The sequence below is a fragment of the Rissa tridactyla genome, chromosome 9 (genome assembly GCF_028500815.1).
Source record: "Rissa tridactyla isolate bRisTri1 chromosome 9, bRisTri1.patW.cur.20221130, whole genome shotgun sequence".
Taxonomy (NCBI): Eukaryota; Metazoa; Chordata; class Aves; order Charadriiformes; family Laridae; genus Rissa; species Rissa tridactyla.
This window is the reverse complement of record NC_071474.1, coordinates 15,420,761-15,446,858: the sequence shown is the minus strand read 5'-3', so window position 1 is coordinate 15,446,858 and position 26,098 is coordinate 15,420,761. Positions and strand designations below refer to the sequence as shown.

General features: G+C 39.6%; 1 protein-coding gene and 1 long non-coding RNA gene across 3 annotated transcripts in view; one reads left to right on the top strand and one right to left on the bottom strand.

Annotated features, from left to right (window-relative positions):
* PRTG (protogenin) overlaps positions 1–26,098 on the top strand; it is an 88,373-nt gene that overhangs the window by 56,222 nt on the left and 6,053 nt on the right. Inside the window, 6 exon segments of the mRNA XM_054214838.1 lie at positions 17,134–17,229; positions 17,763–17,949; positions 19,664–19,791; positions 20,559–20,729; positions 24,366–24,548; positions 25,719–25,839. Coding sequence (XP_054070813.1) covers positions 17,134–17,229; positions 17,763–17,949; positions 19,664–19,791; positions 20,559–20,729; positions 24,366–24,548; positions 25,719–25,839 — 886 coding nt within the window.
* LOC128915044 (uncharacterized) overlaps positions 1,033–26,098 on the bottom strand; it is a 46,291-nt gene continuing 21,225 nt past the window's right edge. The window contains exons 4-7 of one of the 2 annotated variants that reach the window (XR_008468496.1): positions 15,747–15,936; positions 14,594–14,786; positions 10,381–10,438; positions 1,033–3,729 (exon numbers count right to left, since the gene is read on the bottom strand). This is a non-coding gene — a long non-coding RNA (uncharacterized LOC128915044). The remainder of the gene's footprint in view (positions 3,730–10,380; positions 10,439–14,593; positions 14,787–15,746; positions 15,937–26,098) is intronic. The other variant, XR_008468497.1, reaches the window with a different exon arrangement.

Genomic DNA, 26,098 nt, shown 5'->3' with positions numbered 1-26,098 from the left:
TTTCTACATGCTAAGCACCTAATCTTGGGTCAGAAAGATGCATTCTTGCTCTCTTAGATAGTTAAGATCTTTCAGAAACAGGTGGGTTGCGTGTTGGAAGGATTGCCTAATATATTTTTATGTAACCTTCTTGAATGTGTTCTCTGAACTGTTCCAGTTTGAACCCGTTTATCTGGGAGAATAGTCCTGAGATCCTTATTTAAACATGTCTTGACTTTTGCAGTAATTAATTTTAACTTCCCAAGCTAGTGACTCTGTAAAGGGGAAGGACATGGTGAGGGAGGAGATACCCAAGTGCAGAATAAAGACTGAATGTACTGTACTTCAAAAAACAAAATAGAGTGCTAAGACCAGTTAAGCCTGGCTCTCTAAAGAGATAGCGGGAGCCGTCAGGATGAGGGAAGTTTCATTATTTCACGGGACAACGCCTTGTAGCAATTTTAAAGGTAAAAATGTAAAGATGCAGGCTTTACTATGGGAACAGGAGAGATAATGTTGCATGGGCCAACTCCACTAGCATGGAGGGTTGCTGCCTGTTTTTGAGACTTTCTGTCTCTTTATCAACTGTCACCATAACTGAATCAGATGCAGTTTTTTCTCTCAGGACATCAGACTAATTGTGTCACAAGCTGAAGAACTGGAATCAAGAGTGCCGCAAAGCCTTGGAATAGGAGGGGGAGATTTTTTGCACTCTGGCAAGATAACTATAATAAAGCAAAATATGTCATCTTCAAAGTATTTAAAGGTAAAATTTTCAGTGGTGGGAAAGCGATTAGAATCTTGCAGGAAATGCTCTCTGCTGCCTGCGTTCTCAGGGTAGAAATTCCACCATTTAAAGCTAAACCTGTGTGGGAATTCAGTTGGGAAATTGTGTCATGTTGATTGAGTAACAGTTAGGATGTATGCAAATAGTATTTCATTGTTCGTTTGTTGGAGCTGAAGGTTAAAATTTGCTTTGTGAAAAGGACATATTGATCACTTTTTACATCAAGAAAGTTGTAAATTATTTTAAATAAAAACCCTCAAAGTTGCTTTTGAAATGTTTGTAAGTATTACAATGAGTATGCATTTTTATAGCTATAATGTAAAAGGGACCAATAAAGACAGACTAATGTCTTGGAAGTGGAAATTAAGTTAAATGTGTACTCGCTTTAAAGAGAAAAAAGAGCAAGCAGTTGACAGTGGCAGGAATGACCAGATAATTGCTCAAGTTTCTTAAACAAAACAACAAAATAAACCAAACAAAAAAGCCCCCAACAACTATGTACATTCCTGCTATACAACCTTTTTTAGATTTGAACAGAACTTTAAATACGGTGGTTGGTTTTGCTGGTGTGGTTTTTTTTCTTTCTTTCTTTTTTTTTCCTGAAATGGGAGGATTTGTCTCTGGGAGACAGCATTATTTAATTTGCTATTTATTGGACTTCATTAGTAAAATACTTAAGTCCTGGATTGCAAAAAACTGCTCCTTGGAGAAAGCTTAGAGAAAACTCCTGTTATAGGAAATTAAATCAACATTGTCCATTAATCATACTGCATGTCAACCCCCAGACCTCTCTTGATTGTTCTTGGTGAATGTGAGGAACCATTAGATGTGTGAGGTCCTTAAAGGTCTGAGTAAGTCAAAGGGGAAGAGTTTAAAAAAATGCCACCATTAGCACATGAAAGAGACTTCAGAGTGGACAGAAGAAAACATTTGCTGTACAGGGCTAGTTAGATTTCTTAATTTTTTCCCATTTTTTTAAAAATTATTTTCTTCCTTTGTTTAACAACAAGCTAGATGTTGTGATCAAAATATTAACTTAATTTCTCCTGAGGTTTTTTTCATTAACTTTTTTTTGGGTCATGTTACCACTTGTGATAGTTGTATGGGAAAGATAATAGCAGGGGCTCTTTGCAAATTCTCTGTTAGTGATAAGAAAATGTACTTCTGAAGCTAAGCTAATATGTTTTCTGGTAGCTTTCCTGCCTTGAATAACACCTTGGTTATATATTTGCCATGAAGGCATTATTGCTATCAGAAGCATTTTTCTATTTTGGGAAAAGATGCAATTTTGGAAAAGGTAATGGTTTTGGTTTTTTTTTTTTCAGGCTGCCTGGAGTCACACTTTTGTGGCAAATGAAGGGGGGGTGTGCAGGAAGCGGGGGCAAAAACAATCTTGTGTTGGAAGAAGCAGCTCTTGCTGTGAAACTTCTCTTCCAAACTTGCGATTTTTGCATATGGGAAAAAAGTTTAGTAGAAATAAGTTTTGCATAAAAAGCCTATTTCTGTATTTATACTCACTTCCACAGTGTTTTTACCATTATCACAACTGAATATTGTACCCTGAGACAAGCTGGTTATCATTACAAAACAAAGATACTTCTTACTGCACATGTTTATAGAAGCTGGGACAGGGAAATACATTCTTGATTCTGTTTGGTAGATCAGTTAAAGACTTGAGTTTTCTGCCTCTTGTGTGCGTCCAGCTGCGCATGCTGTGGCTCTTTGTACAACTGACATTTGTATATTCAGACAAAGGAGGAGACATAAAATATTGTATGCAGACACATCTTGAAAATGTGGTCAGCATATCAGATCCCAGGGCTTCTTTTAAGGCAGTTGAGCTGGAGATTTGTAGAAGCAGGAGGGTAGGACGGTGTATATAGGGGAAGAGAGGCAGATGGGTAGGTGTTGCAGTGTTGTGCCTTGTGTCCATTTACCCATCAATTCCCCACTTTCTCCTTTGTCTATTTAAGACGCAAGGAGGAATGTGCTCACAGCCTGTTGCCTAGCTCTGTATCTGTGTCTATATTTGCATGTGTATATAGAAACTGTTGGGAGAAAAATAGGATGTCTTCTGGCTTCATGATCCTCTTTGTCTAGTCCAGCACTTCTCCATCAGAAGCATACCCCTCACTGTATTAGTCCTTTGTATTAATTTTTATTTTCATGATAATTGTTAATGTTGGCCTAACCTAGCCTCCTTCTCTATTCGTGTCTTTTGGCCACCTTCCTACTGCTTCTCACCTGCCTTTATCTCATTTCTCATAGTTTCCCATCAATCCTTGTTGCCTCAGTGACAGACGCTTGCCTTGGAAAACCCATAGCTGTACCACTCCCTACCAGTTATTTGTGCTGTAAACTTTGCTCAGGCATGGCTTGAATGTATTAAGTCTTTGTATGTTATCCAAGCAGAGTAGACAGGTATGCATGGGCTGTGATTGGAAAAGCCCTGTCATATATGCAGTGATAATCATCCCTCTCCTTCAGAAATGACAGCCAGATCATGCTCCCAATCAACCCAATAAAATACCTGAAGAAAAGCACCAAAGGAGGTTTAGTTGTAGGACAGACAAGTGAATTGCTTAGCATGATTCAGAGTGCAGGCACGAGTGCAGGGTACTCCGGCTGGCCCAGCAGTGCCTACACCTCCCTCTTTTGCTTGAGCCTCTCTGTTGGAAGATCTGCCTCTGAAGGGTCGTCTTCCCTCTTGTTGAAGCCAGAGTTGTCTCCCATGTGGGACCCCAGAGCCTGTGTTGTCCCTTGTGCCCCTGTGCAAGGCAGCTGAAGCACGTTGCCTGGTGTGGTGTGACAAAAACCCACTTCGGGCAGTTATTCGTATTTCTACTTTTCTTTGTTATTTCTGCTAATGACACATGTTGTGTTCTTCCAGGACTTTGTAGTCACATTCCAGTGAGTTTCACAGGTGGATGAGTGTTCACTGCCCCATCTTACAAACTGGGTACCTGAAACACAAGGAAGAGAAGGGTCATTTTCATACAGTTACTCAGGTACTGGTGGATTAAACAGAGTGCGATATGGTATCCCCAAAATCAGTGACAGAACTGATCTGTAAATTTCCAGATTTCCAGCTTTGCATTCAGTCTATTAGATAACAGCTCCCCCTTGAGGAAACTTCTTTTATTAATAAATTCATAACACAGCTATTCTATCATTGGAGTTCTTGCGTGGACAGGTTTGAGGGTTGTGATTTCACCAGGCTGCGTAAGATGAAACAGACCCATGGTGGCTGTGTTGTGTCCTAACCAGCTGGCCACAGCTGGGAGTAGCGAGGTGGTTCTGCCAGTGGCTCGTTCTGCTGCCTCGGGATGTTGCTTAGTTCTTGGAGTTCATCAAAGTACAACTCAGAGCATGATAAAGTAGCAAAAGCTGGCACTTTTGGAAGAAAGCACCCTGCTTTCCTTGTGTACCTGTCTGTGCTAATTTGTGCTGCTCCTCTCTGTGCTTGCATTAACACTTGTGTGGTTGCACAAGGACAGGGTGGGAAGCTGGCCTGAATGCAAAATAACTTGGCAAACAAAGGTTGTGGTAGGAGCGAGTGGCTGAAGGGTGAGGGGAAGCAGGCTGGCTTCTTTCAGCAGCAGTGTTGCTAATGCTGGGTTAAAATGCTCATCAAACTGCAGGCTCAACGTAGCATTTGTAAAACTGAATTAATGATGGGAAACCCTTTTAATTGTACAAAGGAAGATAGCTAGCTAAGAGTTAAGTAGCTGTATGTTTATTTTACTTAAGTAATCAATCAGTCAGACTGCTTTCCATTTTCTAAGTGTTGTATAAACTTCATATGCAGAGGAATTACATCAAGATAATTTTCTCTTTTTCAATCAAGATAGCAATATAGCTTGGATTTAAATCTTCAGTGCATTAGGAAAGATAACAAAAATGACCTTGATTACAAGTAGTCTCCTAGTCTTTTACTCTGTACCTTTCAGTTTGTTGATGCAATGTTTGATATGTCTTCAGTGCTTGTTCTTCACAACTAATTAAAAAATACAGCAGGTATAGCAAAAGATTTAAATTACAACTGGTCTGTGGTCAAACATTTTGACAACAGCAGCATTGGTTCCCATGAGAAGTGATTTTATTTAAAAAAAAAAAAAGTTAAAGACATTTTGAAGGAAAAATTTCAGCCTGACCAAATTCCCATGTATATAATTATGGAAGATACTTTAAGATACTTTAGATGCGTATTCTTGGAAAAAGGGACACAATGTGTGAAATTCTATTCCAGATTCTGCAAAGTTGTAATTTACTTTTCCATGTTGTTATTGCTTTCTGTGTTATTCTAAGCATCCTTTAAAGTACAGTAGTATTTACCTGTAGTAAGTAGTATTTACATTAAAAACATGTTGTAATCCGTCTCCAAGCGGGGGCAAAATGCACTTTTTACAAAACATCAGAAAGTGTAAAGGAAATAGTAGGTGCTGTGTTGTTAGCTAGAAGAGCAAAAGCTTTTCAGAAGTTTCATGAAGCCTGAAATCTTTCAAGCTACTCTTCTTGTTTAGATGTGTCTTTGTATGGACATTAAACAACATTTTTGTAGAAGGGTATTAGGACCTGGAATCCAGTTCAAAGAATTATTCTGAGTAAAGGATTTGAGCTCCTGAGAATATTAGGTCCAAATTTAGAATGCGCACGTTAACCCCTTTACACCACCTGCAAGGCCTGTCAAGAATACTGTCCAGAAATTTGGTCTTAATTAAATAGTTTTCAAATAAACAGTTAACGTCTATTTAACTAAAAGCAACAACAGCATTAACTTGCACAGCTGCTGCTACTAATATAGATTGAGTAATCCTTCTGGTGAATTATCTTAGAAGAGCAGAGTCCTGGCCCAGAAAGAGATGCCATTGAAATACGGTTTTAGGTGGAATCAGTTTGGAGATGAAAAGGTGGTGTAATTTTTACAGAGAAGCAAATTCTCTTGGCCTTCTAGATGGGTATTTGTACCAAATTTAAGCTTACTGAAAGCATTCAAGAAGGAATATAAGTATGTAGTGTATCAGGCTTCATCGCCTGGTAACAAGCTGTCACCTACTGGCTTCTTTTAATAAACTTTTTTTGTGCAAATTGCTACCACAAAATTAGTTATGAATAACTCATGCCAGTGTGCCATTGAATATGACAGCAGTGCCTATTAGAGCCAAGGACGTTGTAGGGTCCTGGATGCTTTTATTATCATCACAAATGGAAATTTTCTCCAGGGCATGTTTTAGAAATCCAGGATGTGCTGTATGAAAATGTAAAGGCTAAAAATAACATTGCTGTGCCAAACCACTAGGGAGGTTGTTCAGCATAAGCTAAATGTAATTAAAATGAATACCCTGGCTAAATGTCAAAGATATGCAACCAGTCAGAGAGGCTATAGAGAATGAGGCATCTAAGAAGATAGTAACGGAGAAGTAATGGACGTGTTCATGTATGGAGAGAGATACTGCAATGTATTTTGTGGCTGAGGAAATGGAGACCTGTGTCCTCATGCCACCACGCTTCAGGTGAAATTACCTGCTGAGCTATGGTACTTGAGATGAACTCTTTTGCAAGTGCTATTAGCTGCCTTTCCTGCTTCCTCATTTATTAACGTTGGTAATTGGAATATGTTTAGCATTATATGCTGAGTTTTCAATGAATGCTTTGCATTAAAAATAGTGTACAAAGGAAGCTTGATGCCAGCCTTTTATTTTAAGCCTTTTTAATGCATCTGGATTGAACTTCAGCAGATGAAGTATGAGAGTTGTCATAGTAGAAGCAGTAAATGTGTATCAGACTACCTGGCAGTCTATGACAAGTGCGTCAGTTTAGCAAATTCACTATAAAACTTGTCAGCCTTCTAGGTGAACTCGCTCCTCCACCCTGTATTCAACAAAGGAGTGTCAAATTTTGAGCTTCATTAAGCAGTTGCTTTATTTACATTTGCAAAGTGTCTTGTATAATAATAGTTCAGCACTCACACAACTGGGCATGCTGGCAAGCCCCTGGACATGGCGTGTAGATTAGGTATCTATCTGTCTAGTAGGTGCGCCACCACAGCCTGCTGTCTGACAACGAAAAGGGAGTGCTGTGTGAGCGGGAGCACACATGGCCCCTGACACCTGCAATAACAGAATATCCCACTGAAGTTAGGGCCCTAATTATAGATTCAGCTGGGTATTGGCTATGCAGCCAATATTTGCCTTAAGAAAAATACAGTGGTGGTTTCTACTTGCATATATTTTGTTTGTTTTCCTGTCATAACTGACTTGTTTTACGTCTAGCAATTTGAACGTGTTCTAGTGCAGTTTCTTGTTGCCCTCTCACGGAGGAGAGAGCCAGGCTGATTGTTAGTTGCCTACCTGAAACCTGTGCATCTTGCAGTCACGCTTGCAACAGCACAACTCCTAAAGCTTGAGATCTGAGAAGAGTCACCAGACCACAGATGTTTTTGCAATGAAACCGTGCACCTCCTAGAAAGTCACTGTGGTGCAAGTAATGATAGATAGTGTTTTCATTTTGCTGCACAAAAGGGTCAAAATGGCATGGGGAGTCCATGACAGACCAGCAGAAAATGTTGATTCTGAAAGAAAATTTATTTCATAGCTTCAGGGGAAAGTTTGGGCGCTGCGAACAGATTGCCTTTGTCATTGTGTAAAAATGTGTTGTTTGTAAGGTGATGCTGGATGTCGGGCAGGCAGTGCGTATGTGTGATAGAGCCTGGTATCTAAACAGATGTTAAACCAAACTTGGTAGAGTGCTTATTGCATCGTGTTTCAATGCATTTTCTGGAAGCATTCCTCTAAGCATGAAACTCAGGCAAATTCTCTAAACTTCCAAAAACGTTGGTCTTCCCTGGGGAGATCGTCTTTTCAATCTCATCTATCTTATGGAAAAGAACTTTTTGTAGTACACTCCTGTTTTGAGGCGTGATTGTAGCAGCATTTGTGTCGGTGTGTGTTTTTGTTTTTGTTTTTTTTCCCCCCGACCCTCTACTGTAATGTTTGATTTCAGTAACTGTTGTGTCACTTCTGCATGGGTCAGTTGCTATATGTAAGGGAACCTGTTGTACGGGACGGCACATCCCATTTGGACCACTGCGTGAATTCTCGGTGGACATATCTGTGTTAGTAACTGGGGGTAATTAAGGCTCTGCCGGCTCCTTCGGACACTCTTTCCCTCCCCCCTCGCCCTCCCTTTCTTCTTCCAGAGATGGCCTCTCTACATAATTCCATTAAAGTGATTGTGCTCGGAGGGGTGGACTGAGGGGCAGTGCTCTCATCTTTCAAAGCAGGACCAATGAGCTATGTGCTTTCCACTGGGCAGCAACAAAAGAAAAGGTCTCTCAGAAGAAAAGACGAGCACAAAAGATCAAAATTAGGTGTTTGTCCAGGCCTCTGGTATTGCTTTCAAGTTAGCTTTTGAGGGCTCACTTTGAAAACGGTGAGCCAGGCTAGTTAACATAAGGGTGTCTGCTAGATGTAGAGTGTGTTGTTAGAATAATATTGGAAGAGAGCTTTTTCCTTGTGCAATTTAACAGTTCTCTAAAGCGCAAGAGAAACATAGGGACTGATGGAAAACGTTGCAGGCATAGTGGTAGTGTTCTATCCCCATAAGGAAATCAAGCAAACTTAAAATCCTTCAGATTTGCTTTACTTCTTTTAAAAAGATTAAAAAGAAAAGATAGTTCTCTTGTTTCTGTAGTCTCCCAAAGGCCAAAATGCTGTATGCTGGGATTCACCCTGCCCAGCTAGCCCTCCCCCCCCAGCCCCCCTGTTTTTTGTATAAAGCTGCTATGCTGATGGTGGGCAGTAGGAGAGGTGATGTTTTTACTGCAAGGGGGTGTGAGGTGTTGTTTGTCCTGGGGCCCTGGAAGGGGATAGCGCAAAGCTACAAAAGGGATACAGACCCTTTTCAGATTTAGACAAATAAGCTAGAGCCGTCCAAAGCCGTGGAAAGCCAGACCGTTTAACTGGATCAATTCACATATGTCATATGTTCTAGTTTCTACCAAAATAAACTTTTGCAATGTTGTACAAAGAACAAATTGCTCAGTTTCTACTTCAGTTATTTGGTTTGCAAAGGAAAACATGAGTATCACAGACAGTCTTTGTTCCATCTAACTGTTTAAAGTTACCTTTAAATTGAAAAAGAAACCATGAGATGTAAAACGTTGGTGATTTCTCACCTCTCAAGCTATTCTAATCTGATATTAAAAAGTAGTTATTTAAAATGTGCGATCAATTGAAATTCCAACTCCTTTAAATATAGAAGTAATTAAACAGTATTATCTGAAGCTAGTAATAATGCTTAGAAATTACATACCCAGAGCCTTGACAAGATTTTAAAATCTATAATAGAACAGGATTGCTAACCTGTGTTTATTTGCTTAATCATATGTACTCAAGTAAGGTAAAAGGGGATTTTTTAGAGAAGAGAAATAAAATCCAGTACTGAAAATCTGAGAGGGAATACCTGCTTTCGAGAGGAACAGACCTGAATCTGTACCATCCTTCTACTTCCCGGCTTTATGTTACTGTTTGGCTTGATGCGCTTCTCTCCATCCCTTTCGTCTAGTGTGTTTGAAATGTATTTGCTTATTTTCCTAATAAGTTTCTGCTGTATTTACATTACTTTGCTTCAAAAGTACATTTTTTAAGGATAGTATTTCTCAGTGCTCTTCCTTTCCCACCCTTCCCCCTTAATAATTCCCCTGGACCTCTGTTGCTTGGAGCAGACTTTGGCTAGCCCCAGATTCGATGTCAAAGGCCATGACCCCATGTCAGAGCAGCCCATGCTGCTGGCCTCTTCTTTGAATAATTATCTGGAGTTTATTGTGTTGGAGGGACGGGCTTGGGGGCAGTGCAGTCACCCTGGCAAACCTGGCCAATGAGCTATCCAGCCGGACCACTACCCAACAATGGACCCGTAGCTTACACAGAAAATCCAGCAGCACAAAAGATTACATTAAAAATGGACATTTGGCCACAGAAGTTTTGTCCTCGCAACAACCATTTTTTCAGCCTTATGAGTGTAGTGTGGTTTTGATATCTTTAATTGAAAGGAAAAAAGTATTATTTAAAATTTTGTGTGTAAGCTAGAATAAAACTGAAATATATTTCTTTATCCCCTTCCCCAGCTGTTAGAATTGCCATATTGGATGTAGCTTAAGAGGTTGTTTCTAGGTTTCTAGTTGCTAACTTGACTCAGAACATCAAGCCACTGAACTTTTTTTGTTTTTTCTCTAGAAATTCCATGCAGTCCTAATTCTTTTAGAAACAAGAACATGCCCCCCAATACTTTTATTTCTACCAATATTTTCCTTTGAAAGTGCTGAGAATGAGGATGTTCAGAAGTGGTATGAAAGTATGGTCAGTATCCAGACTTAATGAGTCAACAGTAAATGATAGTAAAACATCCATTTTCTTTGGGCTTCCTTATCTTTTCCTCTCCCCAAAGAGGACTTAAAAAGTCTGAAATCCAGATTGTGGAGTGCTGTCTCTTCTTATCAGGACTGAATGAAAGGCTGCTGGAGGTGGGCTCACTGTTCTGGAGGCTTGGAAAAAAAAAAAAAGTTCTTTCATGGTCTGACCTCGGATTCTTTCTTAATTTTATCTAGCCCTGACCTGTTGGCTCTGCTCTGGCTCCTTTCAAGGCCTTCGTAGCTTCACAAACATGCAGCAGCTGAAAGAAACAATGACAGGGCTTTTAGGGGTTGCAATATTACACTCTCTTGTAACCTTGGCTAAGTAGCCTGTAAACAGATACTTTCTATGAAGCATTTGCCAGAAAGCCAAAATTTTGGCTGTGTTGATATCAGCAAATAGAGCTATGTAACACTCTTGATTTAGGACTCTACATTTTGTATTCAATATAAGCTTCCGCTGAATGAAGAGTTACCCAGAGCATGTCTCGTGTGTGCAATGTGGTTGTGGAACCTGCTCTTACAGCTTTTATACTTATCTTTAATGCTATAAATTTACCTGGAATAGAAGAATCACGTCAAAATCTGAATGGGATAAAAGCAGTTCGGTCTTTTGCAGAAAACTGATATGCAGATAGTGTTAAAATGTAATCAGGACATATACATTTTTATGTATTCTTTTGAGAAGGGAGGATGGAATTATGTATGGATTGGGATTTTTCATTGGCTGTGTTGTTAGTGTCATGCTGCTGTAAGTTTAGAGGCTTTTAATGATGTAATAGAATGTATTGAGAATGGAATTTTTGTTCCATCGTGAATACAGAAGTGAAATTATTGTTCTTTGTAACTTTTCCTAAAAGTTCAGTCTGTGCAATCTTGGTCATTTAAGAATGAGGTAGTTGCATTAAAAAGTACTTCACCAGCTGCAAAGTGATTAGAAGCACATTTTTGGTTTTAGTTGTTTAACTGCTAATACAGGCATTTAATCTTTGAAGCCACTAGTTTTTCCAGCTGTGTTCTTTGGAAGTGCATGAGGACACCATCTGGCAGTAATGAGGTATAACTCTACCAGATGGAACTAACCCACGTTTGTTGGAGAGATGTGCCTTCCTCTCCCCATGTCACTTTTATCACTGGGGAAATGTCTTCAAAATAGAGGAACTTTTTTTTTTTTTTCTTTTTTTCCCCTGCTTCCTCCAAATAATGAGCTGCTACAGCAGTTATCCCAGCAAAATCTAGGTTTTCAGAGGCCAGTAAGGGTCAACAGAAGCATCGTTTATGCTATTGTGGAACAATGCCAGATTGTTCTAAATATTTTTGTGTATTTGTCTTGATGTTTTAGAAGAACTGAAGAACTAAGTTTGAGACAGTAACTTTTAACGGAATTCCATGGAATACACCAACATACACTAAAACTAGTTCTGGCATGAGAAGATACCAACTCTGTAGTTGCTTTTGCCTACCATTGTGTATGTATTTACTAGACCATTTATATTTTGCTGAGCTTTGAAAACTGGGCTCTGTATGTTTAATCCAAGTTTAAATAATAAATAGATATCATTTGAACATAGTAAAAAAATAAGTTTTGGAAAAGAAAATGGGAAAATCCAAATACGAGTATTTCTGACTGACAGCTGCTTTGCAGTAGCAACTTCTCCCCTTACTGAAAGAGAAATGGAAGATTTACGTAGAAGCAAGGCTGATGGCAGTAGTAAAGAATACTGAATAACTCTGAGCTGATGCAATAAAACATGGATGTTCCAATGAACTGTAGAGCAGTAGAACTGCTAATAAATCAAGTCTCAATTCTTCATGAGATATTTTTGCAGTTTCATTCAGTTTCTCGCATCCAGACAGATAAGCAGCTGTGGTTCTCCCACCATGCTGGGAAATGAAGTGACTTGTCACAAAAACAGGGTTGGAACATCTGAGTGCACTGTAACATTTTTCTTGAAGAATCTGTTTTTACAGCAGTAATACCAGTAACTGCTGTGAGCTTCCTATCTGCTGCCTGAGAAACTGAATATAATCTCTGAGATTATATCTCGGGGATGTGGCAAGACAGTAAAATACTCAAGTAAATCATTGTCCTCTGAACTCTTACCAAGCTTCAGCTGCTGTAATGTTTATGTTTTTTCCAAGTTACAATCCCTGTTGGTTTTTTTTTGCTCGTACTTGCAGTATTTAGCTTTGCCATAGTTCTCCTGTAAGGTGTAGAACCTATTCATAGACTCACAAACCAAAGAAAAGATTCTCCCATGTGTCTTGCTGCTGAAAGACCTATCAGGGTTGAATCCACAGGGCTTACTGCAGATTTTTATGGGAGAGAGAATGACAGGATATGGGATTCCAGAGGCGTATCACCAGGGAGCAGTGACCTACCTACAAAAACTGCCATAGGAAAATGAGGCTGATCCTACATAAACTGTAAACCAGTGATTTTTGGGACGGTATCTATGTTGATAATTTGAAATTAATCAAGATAAGGCATATTTAGCTTTTTCCTACTCTTATTTTATAGGAATACTATTACCAGAGGTGAAATTTGTGCCTCTGGTTGAACTATTATTCATGTGTTTTTAATACTGACAGGTTTTGGTTATATAAAAAGGGTGTGCGAGGCAGATCCATTGTACTGTGTGAAGCTATGCCAGTTTATCATATCCAGCCTATAGTATCTTTTAAAAGACAGTCTCTGTGTATTCCAGAGGCAGTCTTGCAACAAAATTATTAATTAGGTCTACCATGTTTATATCAACATCACTGTGGCCCCTTGATTTGTACAAACAGTGTAGTGCTTGTGTCTACCAGCTGACTTAAGTAACAACAATAAAAATACCTATTAAAAAGCTGTAGGTGCCGTTACACTTAATTTTACAACAACCTAATGCCAGCAGCACTAAAAAAAACCAAACTAAAACAAACCTCATTCGGCAGAAACAAATTAACTAAAAAAATTCAGCAAGTTGGCAAATAGGCTACAAAATTGTTCCTGTTCACCTTAGGTCTGGGAACAAGCCTTCAGCCACTACACAAATGCTGGCAATTGCAAGAGAATTAATTAAAATGACTCAGTGTTATCAGGCTGTTTAGAGAAATTTTGAAAATGCAGAGGTGAAATCCTGATGTGAGTTTTGTCGTTGTTTTTACTTAAACTGAATGTATGTGTTGAATGGATTGAGTAAATCACTGCACCTGATTCATTTCTGAATAGCCGTGCTCTTCTGTGGAGAGATGTGTTACTCTGGGGTCTGTTGTGAGCGTGACTGATGGCCTCAATACTCGCTTCCCTGATTTCTGAGCCTCTCAAGCCTCCTGTTGCTATAGAGTGTGCATGGCTGGCATACACTGAATCTGAGACAGGCAACCCCCCAGGTGGCCATGCTATCCCCAATCTTTTATCAATGATTTATGTGTAAACTATTCAGGATATCTATGCTGGTTAAAGATAAGAAAGCTCCCGAAGTTTGTTTTCTCTCTAAGGATAGGTCTGGCTTTGAATGTTTGATCCAGCTGATGAACTGCTAGATGAAAGTGTTTATGCCAAGTTTGTATTGGGATTGCAATTGAGGAGTAAATCATATCATAAACCTCTAAACAAAACTAACAATTGTTAAAAATATCCTAAATGTAGGCTACTTCAAAAAAAACCCAAATATTTTCCACCACTTCATAAAACAAATAGTGTGCAAGTATCTGTTGAAAGTGGAGGCAGATCTTTGGCTGTCGGTTATCTTGTGTTGCATACAGTGAAGCTATGACCAGCATGGAAGAGCATCACAGCAGGCACTTTGAGTTGGTCTTCAAATAACATAACCCACGAAGGAAGTTTCATATCAATTTCTTTTGCTGCTTGGTACATTGTCTTTAAAATTCTTTTATATTCTCCTTTTTAGATTACTATAACGTTTTGCCTTTTCTAGGACAGTACATAATGCAGCTGCTCTCAGGCTCTGTTTCAATTACAGATACCAGCAGAGGGTTTTCCAACCACAGAAGCAATAATGTGTGATGGCTTGATTCTGACGTGGCTTTTGGATTGAACTAGTCTTGCTACCAATTGAACCATGATGTCCTAAAGTGGAAATAACCTTGTTTTTAGATGGTAGAAACTAGTGAGAGACTTTATTTTTAAACAGGTGGTTCTATGTAAAGATAGTTCTTTTTGAAACTTCTTGCATTACAGAAGAGTAAGTTGAATAGTATTAAACATTGTGCTTTTTCTAAATGTAGAGCATTAAAGACACTTAAAAATAAGATTAAAAAAATGTGTTTTTCTCAAAGACATTTGAATTTTTTTGTGGGATGCCTTTCTTACGCATGCCGTTATTCTTCCTCTCCTCCCCAATCAAGTGTTAATGAGGAATTCAGGTTTTTTAAAAAAAAAAAAAAAAAGGCAATGAGGATAAACAGACCTCACAGGCTCCTCATTCAGCTCAGCAGGGCACTAGACCTTAGCTATTCTTCATTTCACAGTGAAGATGATCAGTTCTGGGTGACCACTTTCAAAGGGCACAGGGTTTTTGAAGGTGCTCGGCAGGATGATAAATCGTCGTGTCTGTCATCCTGTGTCTTGCGGAAATGCAGCAGGGGTCTCTTCTGCAGGAACTTGTAAAGGAAAAGATAGACTGTGACACTTGGCCGGCTGGATGCCGCCTGTTTCTGTGGAATCTGTTCAAGGGTAGTATTTAACTACCCGAAGTCAAGTTTTTTCTACAAATGGATGGGGAGAATTGATTATTATAACAACCTCCAAAGCATAATCCTAAATATGTCTTGATGGCCTCTTTTTTAAATTTTGGCTTTGTTTTTGAATATTTCAGTTATGAGCTAAATATATGTATTCCTACCGCAGGTTAAGAAGCCTGGGAAAGTACATATTTCTGCTTTTCTGAGATGCATGCTTTCACCTCAATAAGTCACCGTAACTTCATTTTGGTGTACTCAAATCACATCTTTTTGTTGGCCTCAGTGTTTTTAAATGCACCTTCCCTTTATATGTCTTGTTTTTTACAATTTTTTAAGAGATTGCAATGATTTATATATAATATCTTACTATCTTTCTGAATTTTCGATATTAAATTTCCATATTTTCTTTTATTACATGCCTAAGGTTATTCTGTGTGTTTCTGTCCATCTCCTTTTCTCTGATTGTAATTTCTTAGTGAGGAACAGCTGATGTCATCTGTTAAAGTGATATTGTAAAGTGGAAAAAAAACCCACTTCAAAGCAAATGAGAATTCTACTCTAGTTTTAAAAGCCCTCATTTTTTGACATTTTGTTATTTATATTGTCTACTTGTGATATTAAAATCTATTTGAAAAATGGAAATCGGCTCCTCTCTCCTATTCTACCATTAGTATTAAACACATCAAAGCAATACTTTAATCCAAATTTAAGAGCCCCTTTTCCTTTACACCTATATTTAGATTTTGGTAAAATAGTCTTTTAAAAAGAAACATACATAGAGAGGCAAACTCTATATAGCTATATCTCATTTAAAGCTGATGTTGGTAACAACAGCACAAAAAGATTGTCTATTTCAAAATAAAGATGAAAAGATTTTACAAAATGCGTTAGTATGAAATTGCTGTGCCGTCTTCAGAGAGGCATCCAAGGGAGCTGTTAGGACTGTCTTGCTGGCGCGGAGGCTGCAGAGGGAGCTAACGGGCTGATGCGAACAACAGTCCGGTTTGTGGTGAAGAAACGTCGGGGTTTGCGTTCCTGTTTTGTCATGAAAGGCCGTGTCAAATCTCAGCTAAAATGAGAAAGCGGAGAGTTTATTTTGAGAGAGAGTGTATTATGGTATTTTAGGGCACGGAATAAAGAAATAAACAAGATCAGCACTGTTATATAACATCTGTCTAGACCTCCTCAAAATCTTAATAGAAAGAAATAGGACATTTTCCTCTTCTGTTGTCATGAACCTAATATCTGCGTCAGTACTGGGGTGAAGTTTAGCTGGACCCAGAAGAGCTTTTATGTACTAGTAGCAAGTGCCACCACCTTGCAAATCATCATTGTGCGGAGGGATTTGTTGCAGCCAGCGTGGCAGGGGAGCAGGCTGGGGAGCAGCAGTGCGGCCATCCTGCGGGTTTGCATGCCCAGCCACCTGCGGGTACCCCACGCCACCTCCACTCACTGAAGGCTCGAGGCCCCTTTCTGACTCATTCCTCTGTAGTAACTTTTCACCGGGGTGAAGGCCAGCATGTCATTAACAGAACTGAGAGAAGCAGCAAACTGCAATATGGGTACCCAAAGATGTGGCCGGAGAAAGGGAAACAGGGAGACCCTTCAAGCTAGGAACAGTGACCCTTAAAAATACCAGAACCAGCTTTCAAGAAAACATTTGGAAGCAGAAGTTGTGAGTCAAAGGCATTGTTAACAATCTGTTGTTTCACGGTGTATCTCCTCTGGGAACCTGGAACCAAAACATTTCCCATTTCTTTGCTGGGTCCTGTCTTTCCTGCTTTGTTTTGATTACCCTGCTTCATTACAGCCTGCTTATCCAGAAATAAATGTTGCTTTCTGTGGACCCTGTGCTGTTTGTTTTAACAAGTCTTTATTGCAGACTGAAAGTGCTTTCAATGTGCTGAATAATACTATTAAATTCTAGCTCTGTAGCTGTGAAGGTGTGACTTTGTTATGGATAGAAATGTGATATTTATCCTACTCCCACTATTTACTGTTTCAAACTTCAATTTCAGGCTAACGGAAGCAAGACTGGGAGTTATGTGACTGATTCTAGTGCAGTCTGGGCAGAGATTCAGGGAAATTCACAGAGCTGGAGAAAAGACAGCTTCCAGGCATCCAGCCTGTTCATCAGTCTGCTGATTGTAGCAGACAAATTTTGAGCAAAACTTGCAGGAGAATTCAGTTATCTCACAATCTGTAGAAGTCTGAAAATCCTTGTATTTTTTTCTTGAGTCTAATTATTTGTTTTCTCTTTGTGCAGATCCTAGAAGAAAGTATCATGTAAGGCTGCTGGCATATAACAGCATGGAAGAAGGTTATCAGGCAGACCAAACAGTCAGCACTCCAGGATGTGTCTGTAAGTGTTGTAGATGCATGAAGAATTTATTAAGAGCTGAGCTGTTTCAAGGTCCCAGCAGCTCTGTGTTTTTAACCTATAAATAATCAATTAAGTCAGTGTAAAACAGAGAACCAGAAAGATGGTATCTGCAACAAATGCTATCCTGGTCATCCTGCAACCGAGACAGTCTCCTGTGTTCATGAACTGCAGCCGAGGAAACAAGATAGCTACCAAACGCCTTTTCCTCCCCTATTGGATTGTCTTCGTCATCTAACTCAGTGGTGTATCATGTATCTTATGAGAGATTTATCTCTGTCTCTTGTCCCTGTTTATAGTTTTGACTTTGTTTTTGACTAAACAAGTGGGACTACAGAATATGTGACGTGTATTGGTTTAATAGCTTGAACCAGATTCCTGGATCTGAATACCAGGCAGTGCTGGGTAGGGGCAGACTGGAATCTAAACCTGTGGGCTCAGACCTGTCTCTTAATCTTACCAGTATCTGTATACAGTTCATTAAATAATTCATGCTCCTTTTTTGTTCTTAACAGCTGTCCGCGATCGCATGGTGCCACCGCCACCACCTCCTCACCACCTCTATGCCAAAGCTAACACCTCATCTTCTATCTACCTGCACTGGGGAAAGCCTGCCTTTACATCCGCGCAAGTCATTAACTACACAATCCGCTGCAACCCGGTGGGGCTGCAGAATGCTTCTCTGGTTCTCTACCTTCAAACGTAAGTGCAGCGCTACTAATGAGTCTTAGTTTCCTGTTTCCAGATCCTTCCCACTCAGTTTCTACTCTTCCTGCCCCCTCTTAATTGCCTTTTACTGTAACAACTTTTATCTCCCTTAGAGGACTGTGTGTTTTGCCCGGTGGCTGCTAGTTCTGTTTCTTGGGTTATTTAAGATGTGTTGGTAGAACAGCTTAATTCTCTACCTGTGATCCTTGTGTTGGGTCCCTGGACGAGCTCTTGAATTTTTAATGGATTTTTAGCTGTCTAAGTTGAATTTAATTTTAAGGTTGTATTCAGCCAAATAAAAGAGATTACTTATTTTAGGTAGCTTGTCTGGGCAAAGACGGGACTTAGCGCAGTGTCTAATTTTAAGACTGGAAAAAGAATTTTTGACTTTTGAGGGGTTGAGCGTGTTATTGTGGGGAATGCCACATTCATGGCTGTGTGGCACCCTGCCAGGAGGAAGCTGAGTAGGAATTACAGCTTGCTTTTCAGAGAAGCAATGCATGAGCCACAGAATGGCAGGATGGGGAAGAAATTCTGCCTGGGCTTGGTGTGCGGCTCGCTGCCCAGGTGGTATGGGAGCAGAAGACTTTGCTCCATTGTGACTGCCTTTGCTGGGGGCCACGGTGCTGTTGATGGAATCCATATGTGGGCGTCTCCCTCAATACTTGTGTTTACTTACGCCTTCTAAATAAGAAAAATGCTCTCTTAAAAGATAGTCACTATCCTAATGTTGATGATTTTCTCTTCAAAGAACACATTCCCTGCTGTGTAACTCCTGACTTAACAATTAGACACAGTATAATCACCGTGTAAAATTCTTAGTGTGCAATATGGAGCATAGCAATGAATGCTGCTTTTTGTGATAGGATGAAACGATTGCAAATATTGGTGACTGCCTTTGCAGTATGGAAGATTAAAATACTAAATAAGAGTTAATAAAGCAATATCTGTGGAGTAACACTATTTTAAACTGAGATTTAATCTCAAGTATTATCACCTGGAATTAACCCTGGTGTATATGAAAGATTTCCCCTGCCCCCCGAATCAAAATAAAGCAGAATGTCTACAATTGACTTTGTCATCAAGTAGTGAATTGCAATATTACAATTAATATAATCAATTTTACAATTAATAAATTATGAAATATGACTACAAGATAAATAGGGAATATTCATGTTCTACAGACATCCTCTAAACACAAGGTGATAGAGGCCGTAAGTGGAAGGGGAAATTGGGCACATAGCCCATGTCTGTTGTGTGAATTGAGAAGCAGATCCAGGAAGAGCTGGTGGAGACAGCAGCGTGTGCCTGTTCGGCTGTGGTGCTGGTTGTAGTTTAAGCGTTACTCCAGCTTGAAGCATAGTGTCCTATGGATGAATGTGGAAAGAGCTGAGTTTGGGATACCTGTTGGTGACGTGGGCCGTAATGTTCTTGGACTTGCTTGTGCATCAGCTGTCCAAACATCCTTGATAAAAACTTGAGCTCAAGTCAACTGACAGCAGACATAATATCCTCCAGAGAGCTCCAGGGTTAGTACAATTAGATTTTCAGGTAGACAATGCAGGTGGACCACACGTCTGGACTTGAACTGGTTTGTGTTGATCTGACAGTGAGAATCTACACACAGTGGCTACAAGATATCATTTGAGTTTGGGATCTTCAAGTCAGCTGCTGCTATTAAATTTATTCTATTCCTTCATCTGTACAGGTCAGAGACTCACATGTTAGTTCAAGGTCTTGAGCCAAAAACCATGTATGAATTTGCAGTTCGGCTGCACGTGGACCAGCTCTCCAGTCCCTGGAGTCCAGTAGTCTACCATACTACCCTTCCAGAAGGTAAGGCTCTAGGAGAGGACCATGTGGTTCTAAAAAGAAAGCTCTGGGAACCAAATGGCCTGAAAAATTGCTTATTAATTTTAAGCTGTCTGTAGGAGAGAGAAATACTTTCCTCTGAGATACAGATACTGCACTTCTCGCTGAGAGAGAGAAAAATGCTATCAGGAAAATCCATGGTTTGGAACTGGGAAATTATCTTTTGAAATCTACCTAAAATCAGCAAGGATTTTTATATAAAACATGATATACTTACACCATTAGCGACCACTGAATGAGAATAACGAATAAAAAATTTAAAATATGTATTGAAGAGACATGGCTGATTCATAGGCATCATGAAAACATATTTTAAAAAGCAGAAGTTTTGGCAACTGTAAAAATATTACACATCTACTGCCCGAGCTGCTGGTTTGCTTTTCTGTCAGCTTGGTCAGTGAAAATCAAAAACGTGAGTTTGACGTTCTCAGCATTGCAATGTTTGGGACGTACCTGTTCACAGGGTGATGATGTGATTGTTTTGTCAGTAACTTTTTCCTTCTGGACTTGAAGGAAAAATTTGGGATTTGCTTTTACAAGATTTAAGCTATTAACCAGATGAGAGTTAACAGGGAAGTTTCTCTTGAGGAGCAGTGAGTATGTCTTTGTTTATATGTTGTTTATCTGGGATGTAGCAGTAGCCATTAGGTCTGCACATCAGTTTCTTTCTGAGCAATATAATTGCATGTAAATTAGGTTAGCCTAATAGCATTGTGTTACTGTTCTCACAGCACCATCTGGCCCTCCAGTAGGAGTGAAGGTGACTTTGATAGAGGATGATACTGCTTTGGTTTCCTGGAAGCCACCCGACGGTCCTGAAACAGTTGTTACACGATACACTATCCTCTATGCATCCAGGAAGTCTTGGATTGCCGGGGAATGGCAAGTGTTGCATAGAGAAGGTAAACTAAAATCATAAACCTATGAACTGGGCAAAAAATGATGCTACTTATGAGATGCTTGGTTACTTTCAGCTCCCTTGGTCTACAATAAGAAAGAAATTTGTATAAATGTTCACATAAAAGTTATAATTCGTTTAGAATTATTCCCATGGTTGTGATAAAAACATATTAAAACCCAATTAATACTCAGAAGGTGAGGGGGGAGGAGCTGTCTGTGTTGCTTTGGAGCTCAGTGTGTGCATGTGAACCAAAATGTCTCATAAATCCAATTATATCCATCATAGTTCCGTTGTAACCATGATTGTGATGGTTTCATTTTGTAAATGCATTCTTTCAAATCTGAAGTCTCAGAGATGTCTTGCTCTCCAGAAATAAGTTTATAAATGTGGCTGTCCGGGTTTATATGTTTCTTTTGATCACTGCCAACCCAGTTAGCTCAGTTTGCTTAATGAACTTTCTCCTACTCCCAGTAAATTGCTCTGCAAATTCAATTTAACTCTCTGACTCTATTGTACTGCTGAGCCCCAGCTAGCTAATCTAACAGTAGCTCAGGTATGGTGATATGGACTGCGCTCACAGCTTTGTGATTAGATGTAAATATAGCCTAAATTTTAATAGGCATTTTCCAAAATAATGCTACAATATGAAGAGCTGCATCAAGAAATCAAGAACAGATCTCTACTATAGCCAGAAAAAAAAGAAAAAGGCATTTACGGTTCAGTTGGTATTCAAAACAGACAGAGGCAGTTCAGAATAGGTAATATTCTAATAATGTATTCAACCAGAGAGGGAAGCTCCGTGTTACAGAGTCAAGTCACGTGCTTGAGTAGCTTATTTAAGAGGATTGCCCAGGAAAAGTTAGTATTTTGTTGCTCTGTGTTGTTTCATGGCTGAAAGCTTAGTTGTCAGCAGAGAGTAAGGCTTTAAGTTTTCTGTGGAGAAAATTCATAAAACTTAATGAGTGCGCTCGCAGCGGACAATTTGTTTCGCCATCAGTGAGAGAGAACTGGTTTAGTTCAAAGGCTGGGGTTGTCCTTTGTGCGGCTCCTGAAGACGGGAGGAAGGACCAACAGCCATTTTGAGAGGTGGCAGGGCCGCTTTGTCTTTGCTGGCACAGAATGGTGTTTCTTGGGCTGGCCTCAAATAGAATGGTCAGCTGTGAAGAATAACAGTGAAGTTATTATTAATCTTAAGCTAAATTTGTGAAAAATAACTAGTCTCTGAAATATCACTGAGGTCAATCAGAGGGGAAGATTGAGCCCATGGTTTCTCGCTATTAAAATTGTTCAAAGAAACACTGATATAAAGTTGTCCCATTAAATTTTTCCAAGAAATGGTGATGTAAATTGTAATATTAAAGGAAAAATTTAATATTAATTTTTACTCACTAAAAACCCAGCAGATTTAAATTCACAGCCTATATTTGAAGAATAAATCTTGTCATTCTGGTGATGATAGGCTGTATTTTTTGCGTGCAGCAAAGTGGCTGAATTGCTTTCAGGTACGTACTTCAGCTCAGCCATGACTGTGAAACCGAACAGTACCCCAAATAGTATTTTACCACAGGTATTTTGGATGAGGGGATGGCAATAGCAGTAAACATTTTCATGTGTTCCTGAAAGTGTTGGAGGGAATGAGCAAATGGAGAGCTATAAATCTCAGTGTATTACTATGTCCATCAACATTAGAGTCACTAATTTTGTATTTTGACAGATATATTAGGGTTTGAGGCATGGCATGGAATTTGGGCATCTTGATACGTCAGGACAACCTGTAATGCTCTTAGTTAAAGTACAGATGAAAAGGCCTGTGAAAGAAAATGAGTATGTAGAGGTAAAATTGGGCAAATACTGTGATAGTCCTGTGACAGTCCTTTCATAGGTAGAAGCAGGGTTTGTTTTGTTGAATGCATTTATTCTGATAAGATCAGCAAACCCTATGCAATAAATAGCATTGTTTTGTCTTGACACTAAACTTGTTCTGCTGAAGAATTGTGAAATCTTAACCCCATTCCTTTCCCATACCTCCAAAAAACCCCCCAAATAAAAAAATTTAAAAACTCACTAAACTGAAACAAAAAACCACCAACCAACCCTACCACTTATAAAAGTGGGTTATAAAAGCATGGGCTTTATTTTATGCATGAAAATTTCCACCAACCCACCAACTTGAAAAAACAAAACCCTAATTTGCCTGAGCTCGTGTTAGCCATGTCAGAATTAGAAAATATAACTGCAGTTTGTGGCTGATTTGTGATGTGAGTTATCTTCCACCTCCCCCCTTTTCCCCAGCTCTCTTCAAGTGGATCACAAGTTACAGCCTTTACACACTTGGTGTGCAGTAAATCAGCACAAAGTGCTTACTTGCTTTAGCAATGCAGCAGATTTGAAAGGAGCTGGTGGGAAAGAGCCTGTAATACTGAAACGTGACCTTTCGCCCTTGCTGGTGCTAAATATTACAGCTCCTTTGGTTACAGATACCTCACATTTTACTTCAAATGCTTTCAGCTAATGGGTGTTTTTTATGGAAGAGCTGAAATAGCTTTTGAAGTAGCTTCCCTTTTGCCAAATGTATAATCTTTTCTGTCAACACATCAACCTTATATTTTATACGCTCCCATGATACTATAAATTCTGACTACTGAAACTGATTTGAAAGGTTGAAATTTAGCCTTAAGTCTGAGAAAGTAAATGGAATATGTGAAAGAGAACAAGTGATAGATTTGGTCCTGTAACTGCCACTATTTAGGGAAAGAAAAGCAATATATTTCTCTGGTAGGAAGAAACACAGGCATTGTAGAAAGGAATTGAATTTTAAGCAGCAGTCTGCAGTCCCTGGACAGGCAAAGCTCTCATTGACTTTGATAGGAGTTCTGCCTGTCTAAGGTCGATGCAAGTGAATCCTGTTTATGTTCTTAATCTGTTATTCCTGCCTTCAGGGACTTTAGGAAATGAATCCTTAGCATGTGAGAAAGACATTTTCTGTAATATTTTTAGGAGCACAGCTTAGATGCACAGTAATCAAGGAAGCCTACGCAGGCCTAAATGGGTTTAATTTTATTTTTAAAGCATGGCATAATGTACTCTTCCAAATCTGTTGTGTATATTTTACCAACTAGACCTGAAATTTAATACGCTGATCCTGAATTATTTTGTTATGACAATTTTCATTCACATTCATGGTACAGTGGATCTAGGAGAGGCATATAGATTAGTAAATGAGAGGTCTAACGTCCTACTTTCTCTGCCTGGAAGTCTGGTTAATGCTTGGAGCATCTCCTCACAGATACAATCACAACATAAACGCTATCACACTGAAATGCAGCTAGCACTAGATTTAGGCTTAGTATGCTGTGTATTGCAGCCAATACTTGACTCTTGGTTTTGAACTATACTGGCACTTCACAGCGTGCTGTGTTGAAGCAGTATGGAGAGAAAGGACAGAAGGGACAAGAAGGCAACCTCAGTGTTCGTTCTGTACCCTGCGTATGCAAGATAGAACGTATAAAAGTGATCACGGTCCTCAAATGAGATTTGGAGGTGGTATTGGAAAGAAAGTGTACGTCCCAATGTCTAAATCTCAGTCTGTTCCCATAGATTTTGTCTAACTGGAACTGTTTATCAAATCTTTTCATAGGAGCAATGACCATGGCTTTGCTGGAAAACCTTGTAGCAGGAAATGTCTACTTGGTCAAAATAGCAGCATCCAATGAAGTGGGAGAAGGACCCTTCTCAAATGCCGTAGAACTTGCTGTCCTGCCAAAGGAGACATCAGAGTCTAATCAGAGACCTAAACGCTTGGATTCAGGAGGTTCCGCAAGTCAGTAGCAATGTTTTGGTTACTGCTGTCACAAGTACCAGGGAAAAAGATCCCTGTTTGTTTCAGCTTGTTTAGCTTTCTGTTTTATGTGAGGCAGTCCTAACAGTGTAGCATTTTCTTCTAAATGAAATCATTTTGGAATTTTTACCTCAGTTCAACTCAGAACTGGTTTCTTTTACTCAGAAGATGGAAGTTTGCCTTTCAAATGAGAATACATAACTGGTTTGAATTTTACATCGATATCAACTTTGCAGCCACTGTTTTAAGGAACTTCCTTTAAGTCCTTTATCTGGCACTGGGTAGCCAGACAGCCCAGCAGAGATGAGATGGCATCTCAAATAAATCTGTTGAAATTTTCTGGTTCCTGGTGTTCCAGCAACCGAATCAACCTGTCCGGCAGTGATATACCAGCATATATTTTCACCAAAGAAGTCAGCCCCACCTGCAGCTCTTTGGGGAAAACTATGTGTTACCTTGTGGACATTGAGGTAACATCAGTGGTTTCTCCATATAAGAATGGAAGAACACATTGTCGTTGTCTGACATAGAAAAGGATTTCTCTTGGTGACTTGGTACAGATTTTAAAGCTATTTGGGGAGACAAGAGCTAGTAATTATTCAGGTACATGAACCTTTTAACCTTTCCTTGTTGCTACACACTGAATTGTGATTAAAACACAGGGATTTTTCTTGCTTAGGTTTTCTCGCTTCCTGGAATTTAGTTATATTTTAGGTCTGAATAAGCAAATAGGGTCATGCCCTCAGGATTAGGTTAATAGACGTATGATGTCAAAGCATAAACCAAAGCGAACCCTCCTAGGTCACGGTGCTTGGAATTCTCCAGGCCTTTTCCCTTTGTTGTCTACTAGTGCCCTGTAAGGAAGGGGTTGGAGAGAGCTCCTCTGCTCCGCGTTGTAGGTCACTGCAGAGGCTGCGGTGTGGGGCAGTCCCTTCTTCCCCTCCCACACCAGGGCTGCATACACTGCTCTGTTTGGTCTACAAGTTTTATTTTCAAAAGCGTCAAAATGTATGACAGAGAAGGTCTGGAAGTCTCATTAAAAGGAAGCATTTGTCTCTGTGGTTGTGACTGTGACCCTATTAATTTCCTGACAGGTAGCAGGGGGTAACTCTTCTTATTTACTGAGCCTTTCTATGTTCTTTTTTGCTATAGCTTATTCTGACTATTACCATCTGGACCAGAAATCAATGACTGGCATTGTTGTTGGGGTTTGCATAGCCTTGACCTGCATCCTTATCTGCATCCTGATCTTAATTTATCGCAGTAAAGCCAGGTACGTTCTTGTTCTTGAAGGCTGAGGTCTCTCTCAGTTCTTGGGAGATGCCTTCTTTTCCAAGACTACTAAGTTCTCTGAAGTACTCTGTCTCTTCACCTATTCCTAACAGCAGTGGAAACAAAGCACTTTGTTGGCTCTTCCTATTCTACCTGAGTCCCTTCTCCAATGAAAAGAAGGAAGAACCCACAGAGTGAGTCAGTGGTGCTTTGGCAACTAAGTATGAGGCACGTTTCCAAATAAAAAAAACCCCTTTTGA